General features: G+C 41.3%; 1 protein-coding gene across 15 annotated transcripts in view; it reads left to right on the forward strand.

Moving 5' to 3' along the window:
- Positions 1–17,522, forward strand: part of LOC122542710 (ryanodine receptor 1-like) — a 404,506-nt gene that overhangs the window by 134,922 nt on the left and 252,062 nt on the right. For all 15 annotated transcript variants that reach the window (XM_087983940.1, XM_087983944.1, XM_087983942.1 and 12 more), the window contains 9 exons: positions 3,306–3,522; positions 5,483–5,587; positions 6,332–6,435; positions 6,533–6,616; positions 9,234–9,393; positions 10,621–10,768; positions 11,751–11,956; positions 12,636–12,810; positions 13,722–13,930. In XM_087983940.1, the coding sequence (XP_087840066.1) occupies positions 3,306–3,522; positions 5,483–5,587; positions 6,332–6,435; positions 6,533–6,616; positions 9,234–9,393; positions 10,621–10,768; positions 11,751–11,956; positions 12,636–12,810; positions 13,722–13,930 (1,408 nt within the window). The remainder of the gene's footprint in view (positions 1–3,305; positions 3,523–5,482; positions 5,588–6,331; positions 6,436–6,532; positions 6,617–9,233; positions 9,394–10,620; positions 10,769–11,750; positions 11,957–12,635; positions 12,811–13,721; positions 13,931–17,522) is intronic.

Raw genomic sequence — 17,522 nt, forward strand, 5'->3', positions numbered from 1 at the left:
TGTTGTAAGAATCTATCTCTGAGGCACTCGACAAAGTCTCTTTCTTGAGGTCCAATACCATCCTGATTCTCCCAGTCTACCTGCATGTTGAAATCCCCCATAACAACTGTAGTAGCATCTTTGCAACAGGCCAATTTCAGCTCCTGATTTAACTTACATCCGACATCCAGACTACTGTTTGGGGGCCTGTAGATAACTCCCAAGAGTGTCTTTTTACCCTTAGTATTTCTCAGCTCTATCCACATTGACTCTACATCTCCTGATTCTAGGTCCCCCCGCGCAAGGGACTGAATATCATCCCTTACCAACATGGCCACCCCACCCCCTCTGCCCGTCAGTCTGTCCTTACGATAGCACGTGTAGCCTTGAATATTCATTTCCCAGGCCCTGTCCACTTGAAGCCACGTCTCAGTTATCCCCACAATATCGTATCTGCCAATTTCCAAAAGAGCCTCAAGCTCATCCATCTTATTTATAATGCTTCGTGCGTTCATGTATAGTACTTTTAATTTGTTACTGCCCTCACCCTTCCCATCAACTCCTATTTCACTCAACCTTACAGCATGATCCCATTCTGAGTTTTCTGCCTCATTGATACAGTTGTCTTTCTTGACTTCCCTTGTTCTAACTTTCTCTTCAATTTCCTTCTTAAACATCCAGTTTGTCCCCCCCCCTACTTAGTTTAAACGTAGCTGTGTTGCAGTAGCAAACCTGCCTGCCAGAATGCTGGTCCCTAACCCATTAAGGTGCAAACAGTCTCTCTTGTAGAATTTGTGCTTACCACAAAACATATCCCAGTGATCCAAGAATTTAAATCCTTGCTTCCTGCACCAGTTCCCCAGCCACACGTTCAAGTCCATTATCTCCCTGTTTCTGGTCTTACCAGCCCGAGGAACTGGAAGCAAACCGGAGATAACCACCTTGGACGTCCTGCTTTTCAGCCTTCTTCCTAGTTCTCCGAAGTCCCACTGTAGTATGTTCCTCCTCTTCTTCCCGACATCATTTGTGCCGACATGTACCACCACCTCTGGCTCTTCACCTTAGTCCTTGAGGATTTCCTGCACTCTGTCTGTGATGTCTTTAACCCTGGCACCAGGAAGGCAACACACCATCCTTAAGTCCCATCTGCTGCCACAAAAACCCAGGTCAGTTCCTCTCACTATGGAGTCCCCTATTACCACAGCTCTGTGCGATGTCCGACTCTTCCGCTCTGTCTCCATGCCAACTTCTGATTGACAGACCTGGCCGCCTCATGGACTGGCAGTGTCATCTGTCTCTACTGTATCCAAAAGATTCAACTTGTTCCTGACAGGTACTTCCCCTGGGGTCTCTTGCACCTGTCTCCTCTCTGCCTTACTCATCGTCTGCTCTCTTCTGGTATGGTCGGTGTAATAACCTCACTGAAGGTCTTGTCCAGAAAGATCTCGTTCTCTCGGATGAGCCTAAGGTCCTCGAGTTCTTTCATCAGTGCTGCAATATGCTCTGTCAGTAACTGAACGTGCACACACTTTCCACACGTATACGAGCCAGACACACCAGAGTCGTTGACCTCCCACATCAAGCACGTAGCACACTGAACCAGCTTGGCAGTCATGTCTTCACCCTCTTCAACTGTGGCGTAATCACTTCACTCAACCTCCTTGTCAAAGACTCCTGAGCTAAAGCCTCACTTTTCAATCCACAGGAACTTCCTTGGATCCTCTTTTTGGGGCAAGTCTGTGGACTTTTAATTTAGGTTAGAGGAGGAGGGTGGGAGGGAGGCCCTACTTTGTAGGACTTGGGGTCTGGAACACACTCACTCAAATAACAATCACTTACCTTCCCGACCGGCTTTGCGCTCTGCCTTCACTTCCGCCCAGCTCTCACCACTCTCTGATGTGAAAAGCAAAGCCTCCTGTGAAGCGCTTCTGTGATGTTTCCTCCGGCATTTATAGTGGTTTGTCTCTGCCGCTTCCGGTTGTCAGTTCCAGCTGTCCGTTGCAGTGGTCGGTATATTGGGTCCAGGTCAACCTCTGGACCTGTGCCTCACAACACACTTCACATTCAACAACCAAATATATGAACAAATCAACAGCACACCCATGGGCTCACCCATCTCTGGACTCATAGCAGAAGCGGTAATGCAAACGTTAGAGCAAACAGTCTTACCGCAAATTCAACCCAAACTCTGAGTCAGATATGTAAATGACACCTTTGTGATCATTAAAAACACAGAAATAGAGAACACACACCAGATCATCAACGCCACACTCGCAGGAATCCGATTCACTAGAGAGGAAGAAAAGGACAACCAACTCCCATTCCTGGACATGATGGTACAGAGAACACCGAATGGAGAATTCACCACTAAGGTACACAGGAAAGCCACACACACAGACCAAGTCCTGAACTATGAAAGCAACCACCCCAACACACACAAAAGAAGTTGCATCAAGACACTGTTCAAAAGGGCCACAACACACTGCAGTACACCAGAACTGCAAAAAGAGGAAGAAGAACACCTTTACAATGTATTTGCCAAAAACAGATGCCCGCGCAATTTCATCAACAGATGCCTAAGGGAAAGACAACGGAACGAGGACATGCCGCAACCCAAAGGACTAGCCACACTACCATACATCAAGAGCATTTCCGAACTGACAGCCAGACTACTGCGACCACTAGGACTCATAACAGCACACAAACCAACAGCCACACTCAGACAACAACTCACCAGGACGAAGGACCCGATACCCAGCATGAGCAAAACCAATGTAGTGTACAAAATCCCATGCAAGGACTGCACAAAACACTACATAGGACAAACAGGAAGACAGCTAACGATCCGCATCCATGAACACCAACTAGCCACGAAACGACACGACCAGCTATCCTTAGTAGCCACACACGCAGATAACAAGCAATATGAGTTCGACTGGGACAACACTACTATTATAGGACAAGCCAAACAGATAACAGCCAGGGAATTCCTAGAGGCAAGGCACTCATCCACAGATTCAATCAATAAGCACATCGATCTGGACCCAATATACCGACCACTGCAACGGACAGCTGGAACTGACAACCGGAAGCGGCAGATTCAAACCATTACAAATGCCAGAGGAAACATCACAGAAGCGCTTCACAATAGGCTCCCAAGCACTGAGGATGTCACCTAGACTGGACGAAACGTCTGCAACACAAATTCCTAGCTCGGCGAACAGAACCACAACAACGAGCACCTGAGCTACAAATCTTCTCACAAACTTTGAGCTGTTGCATATAGATTTTATAAGTCCTGTACATCACTTCTTGCTGGCTTGCAGGGTCCGATTCTTGTTGGGTGGTAGACATGGAGATTTCAAGTTCTTGCCTCCTCCTGGTTACTGTCCTTGCTATGAAGCATTGTTGCCAAAGGAAAGAATCCGAATTGAACCCATTAAGGAGTACAAGCATGACTTCAATGGTATTCGAAATCTTCTGGGACCCACACAATCACTATCACATACTGCATTTGCCCCGTCTCCTGTGGATACAGCCCAGGTAATTGGATGAAGCATCTATCTTTCAGTTTTTCAAATGCTATCGCTGTCATCATTTCTCCAACTTTAGAATTTGCTTGCACTGGTTTGAAAAACTTAATTCTTGAAGCTGCTTACTTTAACTTCAAAATAGTAACACTTTGACAATAATATGTAGTTCCCTTGAAATACTGTAGTGATATTTTATAAATTGTATCGTATTATTTAAAATTTGAATATTGTTGAAAGCAGTAAGAACTGGAGACATGATGTCTGCAATTATGCCAATAGAAGATACAAGTTATATTGCATCACAAGATTTACATTTTTCAAAGCAAATAAAACTTATTGTATTTCAAAAAAATTTAATAATGAAAGCACTATTAGCTAAACCACAGTGAAGGAAAGCTTTGAAATTGAAAGATTGTTAATTTTTATTTCTATCTGTCAACAGATTGTGTGTCATATTTCCATGGGGATTGGTGAAGCTTAGTGAGATTGTTGGTTTTGAGTTATTGTGAATTCAGTTACAGCAGATCCAGCAGGCAAGGCTGGTTTGGGAAAAGCAGCTAAGAGACTGTGTCAGCTTTGTGTCTTATATGCCTTGGAGCACCTTGGAAGTCATGAGATAGAAACCAGATCTACATCTGAAACGGAATAAATGTTAGATCTGTGGTCTATGATGGATTTGAAAGTGAGACTCGTGTTTAGTATGAGACAAAAAGTTTTAAAATGTGGAAGAATGACTGGAAAGTTGGTTTAGCTGGAAGCTATGAGAAGAAATCTACAGTAATCCTCTCAATAAAAGGCAGTTCATCTTGTAGTTGGAATTCTCAGCTTAATTAACTTGGTTGCAGTTTGGAAACATAACTGTGGGAAACCACAGTATTTTGTGATGTTTGTTGCAGGAGTCACAGGGAAGCCCATTTTGGTGCTGTGGAATTGAGTCATAAGGTTGGTAAAGAAATTGGAGCACTGTTAAGCCAAAAGCTAAGTGGAAGGAATCCCATGTGATTTTGTAACTGGGCAAATAGCTGGAACATCGAAGAGAAATCAGAGCGAATTCCAGACAGTTGTAATATACTTCTTGAGCTGGTCGCAGGAAAAACAAATTAACCTCAGAGTAAGTTATGGATACTTTTTGGGTGTAGGGGAAGAGCTAAAATTAGAATTAAGTTTATAAGCTATGATGTTTAGCCAATAGTGCTTATATTATTAAATTCTTTTGATATACAATAAATTGTATTTGCTTTGAAAAATGTAAACCTTGTGATGCAGTTCTAGCATTTAATTGTTTGTGGTTCTGTTCGCCGGATCCACTAGAATTGTAACATAGCTTTGTAAAAAAAAAGGGTTATATCTATTTTCCTTCACACTCTGGGCCAGGTTTTCCAGTGAATGGAATTACCACCCTAGCCCTTCGTTTTTATGAAAGAAGGGAACTCCACATTGTTAAATACCGGACTTTGGTTGTTGAGGGTTGGGGGGTAGGGAGGCACTCTGGAGAGAACTTCATTTTCATCCTTGGGATGTAGATTATGACTGTGATGCTGTTGAATGTCAAGGATTGATAGCTAGACTTTTTTTTTGTTGGATATAATCATTCCTGGCATCTGTGTGGTATGGATGTCTTTGCCATTGGTAAACAAAAAGCCCTGGAAGCTAGGGATAGAATGGTCTGCAGTTGCTATTCAAATGCTTCCTTATTTTGTATGTTGTTATATCTGCTTGAGTTCAGAGAAGTTGATTAACCATATATCTGTAGCTCCTCATTATTGATTTAAAGCTAGTGATTCTGAGAAGTTAGCAAAACTAAATAATATTTCCCCAATTAATGATTTGACATCACTATGCTTATATTTTCTATGAAATAATTAAATTCCATGTCAACTTCTTGTAGTTTTATTGAGGAAATGTGGTTTCAACTGTCATCAAAATAAGGCTTAATTTCAGTAAGCGTTCCTTTTCTCCTTTTTATCTAGATTGTCCTACCGCCTCACCTGGAGAGGATACGAGAGAAATTAGCTGAAAATATCCATGAACTTTGGTCTTTGACAAAGATTGAGTTGGGTTGGACATATGGAATAGTAAGAAAAGTCTTGTTAATTATAATGTCTCAACTGTAAGAACTAATTATGTACTAAAAGTGTTAATGTCCAAGTAAGTATTCCTGGAAGTAAATTGCTAGAACAGTGTCTTCTCAGGGGAAACTGAAAATTATTGACTGACTTGTTGGCCAATAATTTTCTGGAAAAAGATGAGCCTTGAGCCCAGACTGAGGTGACATGGCCTGATTTAAAAGTTTCTTACGCGACCGAATTTCTGTTACTTGTTGTAATCAATTAAGCCATCAGGATAAATAAGGGAGATGAAGAAAAATCCTTAAAATTTTGATCAGGTATGATGCTGTAATTGAAAAGCAGTTTTCAACAACTTCTTATCCGACTCTTTAAAGATGTTTACCGAATCCTGCCTCTGGAATTCAGGCAGAAAGGAATTGTAGCACCCTGCTGCATCATAAAACAGTATAATAACAGCCCAAAAAAAGCATCATCACTACCCAAATTGTACTAATGTATTTTGATTGGATTCTATTCATGATTATTTTAATAATATTATGAAATCATATTATACCCAATGTGAAGCAAGGGATTTTTTATCTCCAGATGATTAAGCCTTTATTAACACTTAATTGTTTACATGTTTTAAATTTGGAAGCACATCAGAATGTGTTCCTTTTTATTTCAAAACTTACTGCTACAGCAGATTTTTCCATTCTCACAATGGAATGAACCATCCGACCACTCATTATTGTGTTTCTTTGCCTGTAGATTCGAGATGACAACAAGAAACTGCATCCTTGTTTGGTGGAGTTTAACAAACTGCCCGAGGCTGAGAGAAACTACAACTTACAAATGTCAGGTGAAACTCTGAAGTAAGTACCATCTAATTCTGCTTACCTGACATGATCTTGCTCCAGCTTATTAGATGTATGTTAAAAAAACTGATTTTCTTTAAACATCTCTCCTCAGAACCCTGTTAGCGCTGGGTTGCCATGTTGGAATGGCTGATGAAAAGGCAGAAGAAAATCTGAAGAAAATTAAATTGGCCAAATCGTAGGTTTTGTTTGTTTCGTAGACTGTTAAGTATTTATAAATTATGTATAGATGGTTTGCATTAAATGTGGTGAGCCAGAGAGTGACCTGATGTGTCCACATGAAGTAAGAAATATTTCCTTTGGTAGTCTGTGATGTATTACGGGATATTTGTACACACTTTGTCTTTTGTTTAATTTATTCTTTCGTGGGATGTTGGCAGAGTGGTTTGCTTGGCAGTTTCCGAGGGCAAATAGGAGTCAACTACTTTATTATGGGCCTGGAATAACAGTCAGCCAGATTGAATAAAGACAGCTGCACTTTTTTCCTAAAAGCTGTTAATGAAACAGATGAGTTATTAAAACTTTCAGTGATCATGGTCATGTTACTGAAACTAGCTTTATATTCCAGACTTATTAAATCTACCCCCTCCCTGTGCAAACCTCTCCCCTTGATAGTTCTTTACCTCTCCTCTGTTCCCTGATTTAACCTTTTGTTGAGGGCCAATCCTCTCAGCAACCATTCTTGCGATAGGCTTAAGAGTCTAAAAGTAGTAATTTAACAGTGTGACTTCCACAAATTTGGTTCCTCTTAAACATGTGCAGCCAATATGCCTGGAAAGTAACAAAAAATTGATTTGTTCTGACAGCTTTTTTGCTTTGTCCTCCAACTGATCTAACTGGTTCGTAGTAAATGCCTCCATTCTCCATGGGAGTGAAAAAAAAAGATTTTTGATCTGAAAAACTGATACTAACATGTCCCTTAGAGCTGAGTGTGAACATGAAAATCTAATAGTTGGCTAGAATCTTTGTGTTTAAACGTCACAAGTTATCAATAAATTGGTTTTGCAAAGCTGTACTAATTAATGTGCTCTCATAATTGTATTAATCACATGGGAAAATCTCCAATGACATGATCTTATTAGTCTGGCCACTGCAAGAGGAATGTATGAGCACAGGAAACCTCTATGAAATGCTTTGGTCAGTATCACCAAGGCATTTGACCATGTGAGCAAAGATACTCTATTTAAGTGACTGGAGAAAATTGGTTGCCCCCTATAGCTACTCAATTTGGTGGCTTTTCATTACAACTCGCTGGGTAACGTACAATGTGATGGAACAATATTTTCAGCCACTTAAGATCCACAGTTTGGTCAAATAGGGTTGTGATCTAACATCAATTGTCTTTGGCATGTTCATCTCTTTGCTGCTGTAGTAGATCTTCAATTCACCTACAGAGAGTGTCTACTTATTTATCAGAATTGACAGTAAACTGTTCAGCCTTGCTTGTCTGAGATCTAAAGGTACGCCATAATCTCATCAAGATCTATGCTGACAATACCACAATAGCATTTCATACCAAGGATCACCTTGGCAAATGGACAGTCTCTAAGATACCTGTAAAGCACTCAGTTTGCCCATTAGCATCAGAAAGACAAAACGCGGGGCCATCAACATTTTCAATGTGATTCTGGCAATGCTGATAGGTCTTATGTACGTAGGCTGTACAGTCACCAGCAATCTGTTACTAGATACTGAAGTCAATACACACATTGGAAAAGCAGCAGCTATTCTGTTTAGGCTGATTAATATTTTGCTAAACTGTAGCTACTTGCCTGAGAGTATGAAACTGTGAATCTACACCAAATCTGTGTCCTCAGTGCACATCTAGTACAGTGGTGGGACCTGTACAATATATGTTAGGAAGGCGAATAAACTAAACAGTTTTCACCTTTAGCTCTCTCTGATTATGTCCTCGGCATCTTTAGGGAGGACCAGATCAGTAACATATTGGTCCAGGAACATTTTGCTTTCCTCAGATATACCCATTGCTAAAATAACAATGTCTGCACTGGTTTGGCAACATTCACCTGATCTATAAAAGCTGTTTGCCCAAAGAGCTTCTTTATAGTGGATCAGCCACAGGGTTATGACCACCTGACTGTCCAATCATCTACTACAAAGACTCCTGAAAGTGAGACATGAAGATAGTGGACATTAACGTTGACAGTGAAACTTGGAAACAGTCTCTGGTGGTAATGCGCTTTGAATGCTGACTATTTGGAAAGGAAGAAGGGAACAAAATGAAAAGCTGAGTTGGCCAATAAGAAACTCCGTAAAATCAGAGGCCTGCAAATTGTGCATCTTCTCACCCACTTCCTCTGCAGGCTTCTGAGTCACATCAGGTGATGCTTTATAAAGTTGACCAACACAGCACAAGGCATAGTCTTAAAAGATGGGAGGCTGTCACCTCTGTTTATTATTAACCCATCACTGTTTTAACTTTTCAGGCTCTTAGATTACATAGGTATGTTTAGTTGACATAAAATGATGTATCTCAGTTAGAATTTGATCATGAAACTACTTTCAGGAAAGGAAATGTACTGTCTTTCCATCTCTAAAGTGAATCTGCGTAAGTGATTTTAGCTAAGTGTTGAACTGTCAATTGCCACTTCCAATATATAGACATTCAGTACACTTCATTCGTTCATATTTCTGTTACTTTTATGCCGGTATAAATATATAGTGAATATAAGAGTCAGTACCTATAAAAATCATAATGCACATAGGAAATGGGACTGTTTCCTCTTTGCATCAGTTAATTTTTTTAATTAAAGGCTCTTTCATTTTTCCAAAAGGTACCTGATGTCAAATGGATACAAGCCTGCTCCACTTGACCTTGCCCATGTCAAACTGACTCCAGCTCAAAATACTCTGGTGGACAAATTGGCTGAAAATGGTCATAACGTCTGGGCAAGGGACCGCATCCGTCAAGGATGGACATACAGTATTTTGCAGGTAAAAGGCAGTAAAAGGATCTAGAAATGTATTTCACATCTTAAGAGTGCATGGGTAATTGAATGATTACATTTCAAAATATTTAGATATTCTTTCACCCTATTTCTTTGAACCTCAAATATGTTATGCAGACCTTTCCTCATTTTTTTATTGGAGGCAAACATTTGTTGATGTATTAAATCGGTACATTTGTCTTGTGTTATTGGGAGGAATTCAGCGTTGCCACAAATTGTTTTTGTCTTTTATTCTGCATTGATTCACTTGATAATGATTTGAACTGAGCAAGTATTCAAGAAAATGCCAATGAGTTGTCTTCTGATATTCAATGGAATAGATCATTGCAAAGACTTGTTAAGCAGCAACATCAAATAGAGATAAGTAAAGTAGGAGAAAGTGAGAACGGAGGATGCTGGAGATCAGATCACAAAGTGTAGTGCTGGAAAAGTGCAGCCGGTCAGGCAGTATCCGAGGAGCAGAGTCGATGTTTCGATCATAAGCTTTTCATCAGCAATGTGATGAAGAGACTCTCCTGCCTGACCGGCTATGCTTTTCCAGCACCACACTTTTTGACTAGTGACAAGTAAACACCACTATGAAGAGTTTGAATAACCTTACGTAAGAAGAAGCGTTATCAGCCTACTTAATCCTGATGATTCTCCTGTGTCCATTGTAGGGAATTCTGAGTCAAAAAAGTTGGTGAACCTGTGTTGAAACATAATTCTAAAACTTTCAAACATAACCTTATCCTGTCTTGATCCCGTTGAGTTCTGGCTTTAACAGATTCAGTCTCCTCTCGGGAGACAAACCATTTCAAAGGCAACTGCATACCTCCGTTTAAACAAAGATTTTGTTTTGATCACTGTGGATCAAGTATTCCGGGACTCAGAGAAGCCTGACTTAATTATGATCATGCTCCACAGTTACCTGATGAAGGAGCAGCGCTCCGAAAGCTAGTGCTTCCAAATAAACCTGACTATAACCTGGTGTTGTGTGATTTTCAACTTTGTCCACCCCAGTCCAACACCAGCACTTCCATATCATGACTTAATTACTGAGAGGGTAGCAATCTTTTACTGACACTCGTTTCTAATTTGGTGTTAAGGCATGAAATAATATAATTCTGAGAGATCTGTAGTATTCAGCAATGACACTTGTGTTGAAAATGAAATTTAGATCCAATAACTTTCCCATTTTTAGCAAAATGATTTTACTTCTTTTGGCTTACAGGATATTGGTAATAAGAGAAATCCTCGCCTTGTACCATACAACCTCCTGGATGAACGTACTAAGAAAACAAACAGAGACAGTTTGAATGAGGCTGTCCGCACCCTGATTGGTTATGGCTACAATATCGAGCCACCAGATCAAGAAGCCAGTATGTAAACTTAAAACCTGAATCACCCAGTTTGATAATCATCTACTATGAATAATGGACTGGTCAAGGCTGTAGTGACTATTGGAAAATTTAGTAATACCTTGTCCAACGTAAATTAGCAGTACTTGAATAACTGTCCAAGTTTTGTTTAGTTTACTTGTTCTCACAAGAGGATGTACTTGACTCATTCAAATAATTTTAGATGTAAACTTCTGTGTAAATTAACTGTGGAAATCTGTTTTCAACATTATTGGTCAGCGGCTGGAAAACCCTTTTTGTTCAAAGGCAAGTTAGTGCACAGCACAGGTGGGGTAATATGAAAATTAATTTCGTTTGGTGCTGCCAAAACTGTCAGTTAGTTACAGAAAAGATGGCAAATAGAAAATGTGTTGATAATCTCCTTTTGGTGAAATTGAAGAAAAATTGTGAATGTGCTTGTTTACAAATTCCTGTGGAATTAAAATACACGAGCTGTTCATTATCAAGGCCTGTTTTACAGTTACCGTTAATCAGATTCTGATTTTGCAAAATTTTCAGATATTTATTGGTGTTTTGAGATCACATTGTGCAATTCTGTTTCTGAGAGTTCCAGATAAACAGCCTTAATTCTCTACAAATTACACGATTATTCATTTTCTATCTATAGTAAGTGGAAATTTCTTCAAATATTATAGCTTATCTTTTAACCTAACCCACATATAGCCATTATGTTAAATGCTTCTGCTAAGGTATGGAAGTTTCAAACGTCCTCATTCACACACCCCTAATTCACCTTCCTTTGCCTTGCAGGGAAGTAGAGAAAAGCACTTTGCACATGTAGCAAATTTTGGGAATGTTGGATTAATCACAGGAACATTGTAAATATTACTGACTGTATATATAGTAGGGTATAAAAAATTAACACTTATCTTTATTATGTTAAAGTGCTGCTGCATTTAAAAAAAGATATTTTAATTGTCCTGGTTGTGATTTGTTCTGCTAGCTGCCCATGTCCCAGGTATAACTCGGAATGAAAAGGTTCGGCTGTTCCGTGCTGAGAAGTCATATGCAGTGAAGAGTGGCAAATGGTACTTTGAATTTGAAGCTGTGACCATAGGAGAAATGAGAGTAGGATGGGCACGACCCGAATGTAGACCTGACCTACCATTAGGAGCTGATGATCTTGCTTTTGTTTTTAATGGATTTAAGGTTTGTTCTACTTTCTTTTTCCAGTTCTCTTGAAACTAGCTACTCACTCTCTATGGTGTAGTTACATGACAGTGAAAGCCCTCTCTCATCTTGCTCTTCCCGTGAGATGATCGATATAAAGTAAAAAGTTTTCGAACATTTTAGCCAAATTTGATGATAGATCTCATTGGTATACTTTGTGTAGAAATGATCAATGGACAGTGAGCAAGTGCAAGCTCTGGTGGATTTCATACTTTGCTAAGCCATCCAGCTTGACCTAAAACTTTATCTTTCAAGTAGTAGTGCACAAAACAAAGTAACATGTAGCAAAGGCTGCCATTGATTATTGTAAGAATTTTAAAATAAATATTTGTTAAGGATAGGGATAGTTACTCTAAACATTAGTTTTATAATTTCCTTTTGTATATGTGCATTATCATTGATAGCTAGAAGCTTTAGCAGGTAGCCATTACTTTTAATACTCTCAAGGACGGCATTGTGCCGGGGCAATGAAAAATATTCAGCAAATCTCTGCTTGCCATAAACCATGAAGTTTAATTTTGTCATTTTCAGTTCATATTTAATCTGTTAGTAGTTTGTGAAAATTGCATCAAAATAAACTTCATGCTGGCCACAAGCTCCAGTCATTATCTGTGGTGTTAACTTTCCTTTTGCTCTTTGTGAATGTTTTAAACTGCAGGGTCAGCGCTGGCATATAGGGAGTGAACCATTTGGTCGTACGTGGCAGTCAGGTGATGTGGTTGGTTGCATGATTGACCTACATGAAATGAACATCATGTTCACACTTAATGGAGAGATGCTTATCAGAGACTCTGGGTCTGAGTTGGCTTTCAAAGACATCGAAATAGGCGATGGTGAGTTCTTGCCTGGGAACGGGAAAGATGCCAAGAAGGATTTACTCTAGAGATGACGAATGGCTTGGCTCTGGGTTCCCCCAGCTGTGTGTATCTAGTTTCAGTTGGATGATGTAAGAAGTTATAATGGAATGTACAAAGATTTAACAACTTTCTGTAACAGATTGTATCTCATCGATCTGCATTGTTAGGCATACATGCGTTTTGTAGAAGGGTTAACAATATTTTTTGGGGGCTGCTGTTGAAATTTTTTTTGATGGCTACCTTTTGACTTTCAAGATTTTATTTGGTTTTCTTGTCACATTCTCATTAATTTACAAGCATAGGAACTGGAGAGGCCCTTCATTTCTGCTCTACCATTCAATAATTTATGGTCTCAGCTTCACTTAACTGACTACAGTTGATGAGGCCCTTAAGTGGTCATTAATTGACTATTTAAGGGCCTTAATGGGCCCTTAGTGGACGGCATGGTGGCACAGTGGTTAGCACTGCTGCCTCACAGCGCCAGAGACACGGGTTCAATTCCCGCCTGAGCCGACTGTCTGTGTGGAGTTTGCACATTCTCCCTGTGTCTGCGTGGGTTTCCTCCGGGTGCTCCGGTTTCCTCCCACAATCCAAAAAAAATGTGCAGATTAGGTGAATTGGCCATGCTAAATTGCACGTAGTTTAGGTGTAGGGGAATGGGTCTGGGTGGGTTGCGTGTGGACTTGTTGGGCCAAAGGGCCTGTTTCCACACTGTAAGTAATCTAATCTAATCTAATAGATGACATGTCAGGAAGTTTGACCATGACCTCCCATACAGGGCTTAATTTCTGAGGCAACAGGGAAATAGATATCTCCCTGGTGCCAACCTGAGTATTTTGTCTTCGGTTTCATTTCCATGTTGTGTTTGACATGATATGCCTTTTCAGGATTTGTTCCAGTGTGCAGCCTGGGCCTTTCTCAGGTCGGACGCATTAACCTGGGCCAAGATGTTAGCAGCCTGAGATATTTCACCATATGCGGTTTGCAAGAAGGCTTTGAACCCTTTGCTGTAAATATGAAACGGCCCATCACAATGTGGTTCAGCAAAAGTTTGCCTCAGTTTGTTCCAGTTCCCACTGATCACAGTCATGTTGAGGTAAGGTTCAAAGTAAAAATAGTGAAGTGTAGGAGTGGTGTAAACCACTAGTGATTCAATCGCAGTCAGTAATCAAAATTTTATTGGACATCTAATAGTGAGTGCAGTTCCACGCTTCACCCTACAGAAAAATATTGAATAATCAAGGAGACAGTGGTTTAATGGTGATATTCTATCCAGAGCCTGAGGCTAATACTGTGCTGATTTGACACTGGTTCAAATCCCATCACAGCAGCTAATAGAATTTGAATTCAATTATTCTTTTAAAAATGTTCTGGAATTGAAAGCTATTTCCAGTGACGATATGGATAAAACTAATATCAATTGTCGTGAAATAATTCCATCTGATTCTCTAATGGGCCTTTACTTCAGGAAAGGAAATCTGGTGTAAGTGTGACTGCAGACTCTCAGCAATGTGATTGACATTTTAACTGCTTTCAAAGGGTAATTTATGATAGGCACCAAATACTGGCATTGTCAGTGGTCCACACGCCATGCATAAATAGTAAGAAAAATAAAAATGACAAGTTGGGTGGTATCTGTGGAGAGATTGAAGGGAGGATTGTTAAAATGGGGGCGAGCATATGGCAGCAAGTAGGAGAGTCAGACTGGGGAAAAGTCCAAACATTTTTGGAAGCCTGTTCCAGCCTGCTGACTTCTGGGTTTTGTGAAGCTGGAACAAGGATTGTTCCACATGCCCCAGAAAGAGGCAGGCATAACTGGGGCCAATGCAGGTGCCAATAGCCATTCCTTTGACTTGGCAGAAGAAAGATGATTCTGTTCGCCGGGCTGGGAATTTGTGTTGCAGACGTTTCGTCCCCTGTCTAGGTGACATCCTCATTGCTTGGGAGCTTCCTGTGAAGCGCTTCTGTGATCTTTCCTGTGCCAAACTCTACTTAGGACAAACAGGAAGACAGCTAACGATCTGCATCCATGAACACCAACTAGCCACGAAACGACACGACCAGCTATCCTTAGTAGCCACACATGCAGATGACAAGCAACATGAATTCGACTGGGACAACACTACTATTATAGAACAAGCCAAACAGAGAACAGCCAGGGAATTCCTAGAGGCATGGCACTCATCCACAGATTCAATCAATAAGCACATCGACCTGGACCCAATATACTGGCCACTGCAGCGGACAGCTGGAACTGACAACTGGAAGCGGCAGATTCAAACCACTATAAATGCCGGAGGAAACATAACAGAAGCGCTTGACAGGAGGCTCCCAAGCACTGAGGATGTCACCTAGACAGGGGACAAAACGTCTGCAACACAAATTCCCAGCTCGGCGAACAGAACCCACAACAACGAGCACCCGAGCCACAAATCTTCTCACAAACTTTGAACACCTACGGGCGAGAGACGCTAAGACAAGCCAGGAAATGGGAATCCTGTGCCAACCACCTAAGCGCCACATACAAACAACTCCGGTTCCTGCACGATTAGATTAGATTACTTACAGTGTGGAAACAGGCCCTTCGGCCCAACAAGTCCACACCGACCCGCCGAAGCGCAACCCACCCATACCCCTACACTACGGGCAATTTAGCATGGCCAGTTCACCTGACCTGCACAACTTTGGACTGTGGGAGGAAACTGGAGCACCCGGAGGAAACCCACGCAGACACAGGGAGAATGTGCAAACTCCACACAGTCAGTCGCCTGAGTCGGAAATTGAACCCGAGTCTCTGGCGCTGTGAGGCAGCAGTGCTAACCACTGTGCCGCCCACGAATGCCGAAAGAATCGAATCCTTCCACCATGTGTCAGATACAGACCACCAGTCAACAACCCACAAGCAAGGGACACAGCCAGACAGAACGGATTCAGGATGATCCAGGTAATGATTACAGATGCTCACAACAGACTTCACAAATACAGACAAGAAATTGCGCGCCAAAAATCGTTAATTTCAAAAACCACCAATCAGGAATGGACCCGGACCATAGAACAGGCTGTCACCATAGGACAGAACAGGACCACACACCGCAAAAAACGGCACTAAAAGAAAAAATGGCCAAACTAACACACAACAGAGAGGACACCACAACACACACCTGGGTTAGAAACCTCTCCCACAGACAGCTCACAGACACAGAAAGAAAAATACTGGCCAAGGGACTCAACTACAACCACAGGGACGCCAAGACAGCAGACTTCCTAGCAGCACTAGAATGCACACTCAGGAACAATAGACTGACAGAAGAGACACAACAAACAGTGAGACAAAGTATTGTACCTCTAATAACAAGGAAAAGACACACATACCTCAACACCAAGGAGAGGGAAGCACTAAAAGCACTAAGAAACGATAAGAACATAATCATACTACCAGCAGACAAAGGCAGAATGTCGGTCATCCTGGACAAAGCAGACTACATCCAAACAGCACAACAACTACTTGCAGATACCAACACCTACCAAGAGAGGGAGTTTGACCCCACCCCACAGCTCACCAATAGGATAAACAACACACTGAGGAACCTACAAAAAAACGGACAGATAACCAGGTTTAACCTACACAGAATGAAACCTGAAAGCAACAACACCCCCAGATTCTATGGACTACCTAAAGTGCACAAACCAGACATCCCACTCAGACCCATAGTATCACTACCAGGGACACCATCACACAAACTGGCTAAAGAACTACAGCAGAAACTGAAACACCTGATCAGCGGATCCAGACACTCAACACAGGAATTCTTGGACATCATCAGAAATATACACATAGACAAGGAAGAAACCATGGTCTCATTCGATGTAACGGCACTGTTCACCTCTATCGACAAAACCCTAGCCAGAGAAACAATAGCCAACCTGCTGGACATACAGAACAGACAACAGGACTGTGAACCTATCAACAAAGACGGCATACTCAAACTAATGGACCTGTGCCTCACAACACACCTCACATTCAACAACCAAATATATGAACAAATCAACAGCACACCCATGGGCTCACCCATCTCTGGACTCCTAGCAGAAGCGGTAATGCGAAGGTTAGAGCAAACAGTCTTACCGCAAATTCAACCCAAACTCTGGGTCAGATATGTAAATGACACCTTTGTGATCATTAAAAACACAGAAATAGAGAACACACACCGGATCATCAACGCCACACTCACAGGAATCCGATTCACTAGAGAGGAAGAAAAGGACAACCAACTCCCATTCCTAGACGTGATGGTACAGAGAACACCGAATGGAGAATTCACCACAAAGGTATACAGGAAAATTGCACACACACACCAAGTCCTGAACAATGAAAGCAACCACCCCAAAACACACAAAAGAAGTTGCATCAAGACACTGTTCAAAAAGGCCACAACACACTGCAGTACACCAGAACTGCAAAAAGAGGAAGAAAAACACCTTTACAATGTATTCGTCAAAAACAGATGCCCGCGCAATTTCATCAACAGATGCCTAAGGGAAAGACAACGGAACGAGGACATGCCGCAACCCAAAGGACTAGCCACACTACCATACATCAAGAGCATTTCCGAACTGACAGCCAGACTACTGCGACCAGTAGGACTCATAACAGCACACAAACCAACAGCCACTCTCAGACAACAACT

This window comes from Chiloscyllium plagiosum, unplaced genomic scaffold, assembly GCF_037043375.1.
Source record: "Chiloscyllium plagiosum isolate Xiang-an unplaced genomic scaffold, Cpla_swu_hap1 HiC_scaffold_47, whole genome shotgun sequence".
NCBI lineage: Eukaryota > Metazoa > Chordata > Chondrichthyes > Orectolobiformes > Hemiscylliidae > Chiloscyllium > Chiloscyllium plagiosum.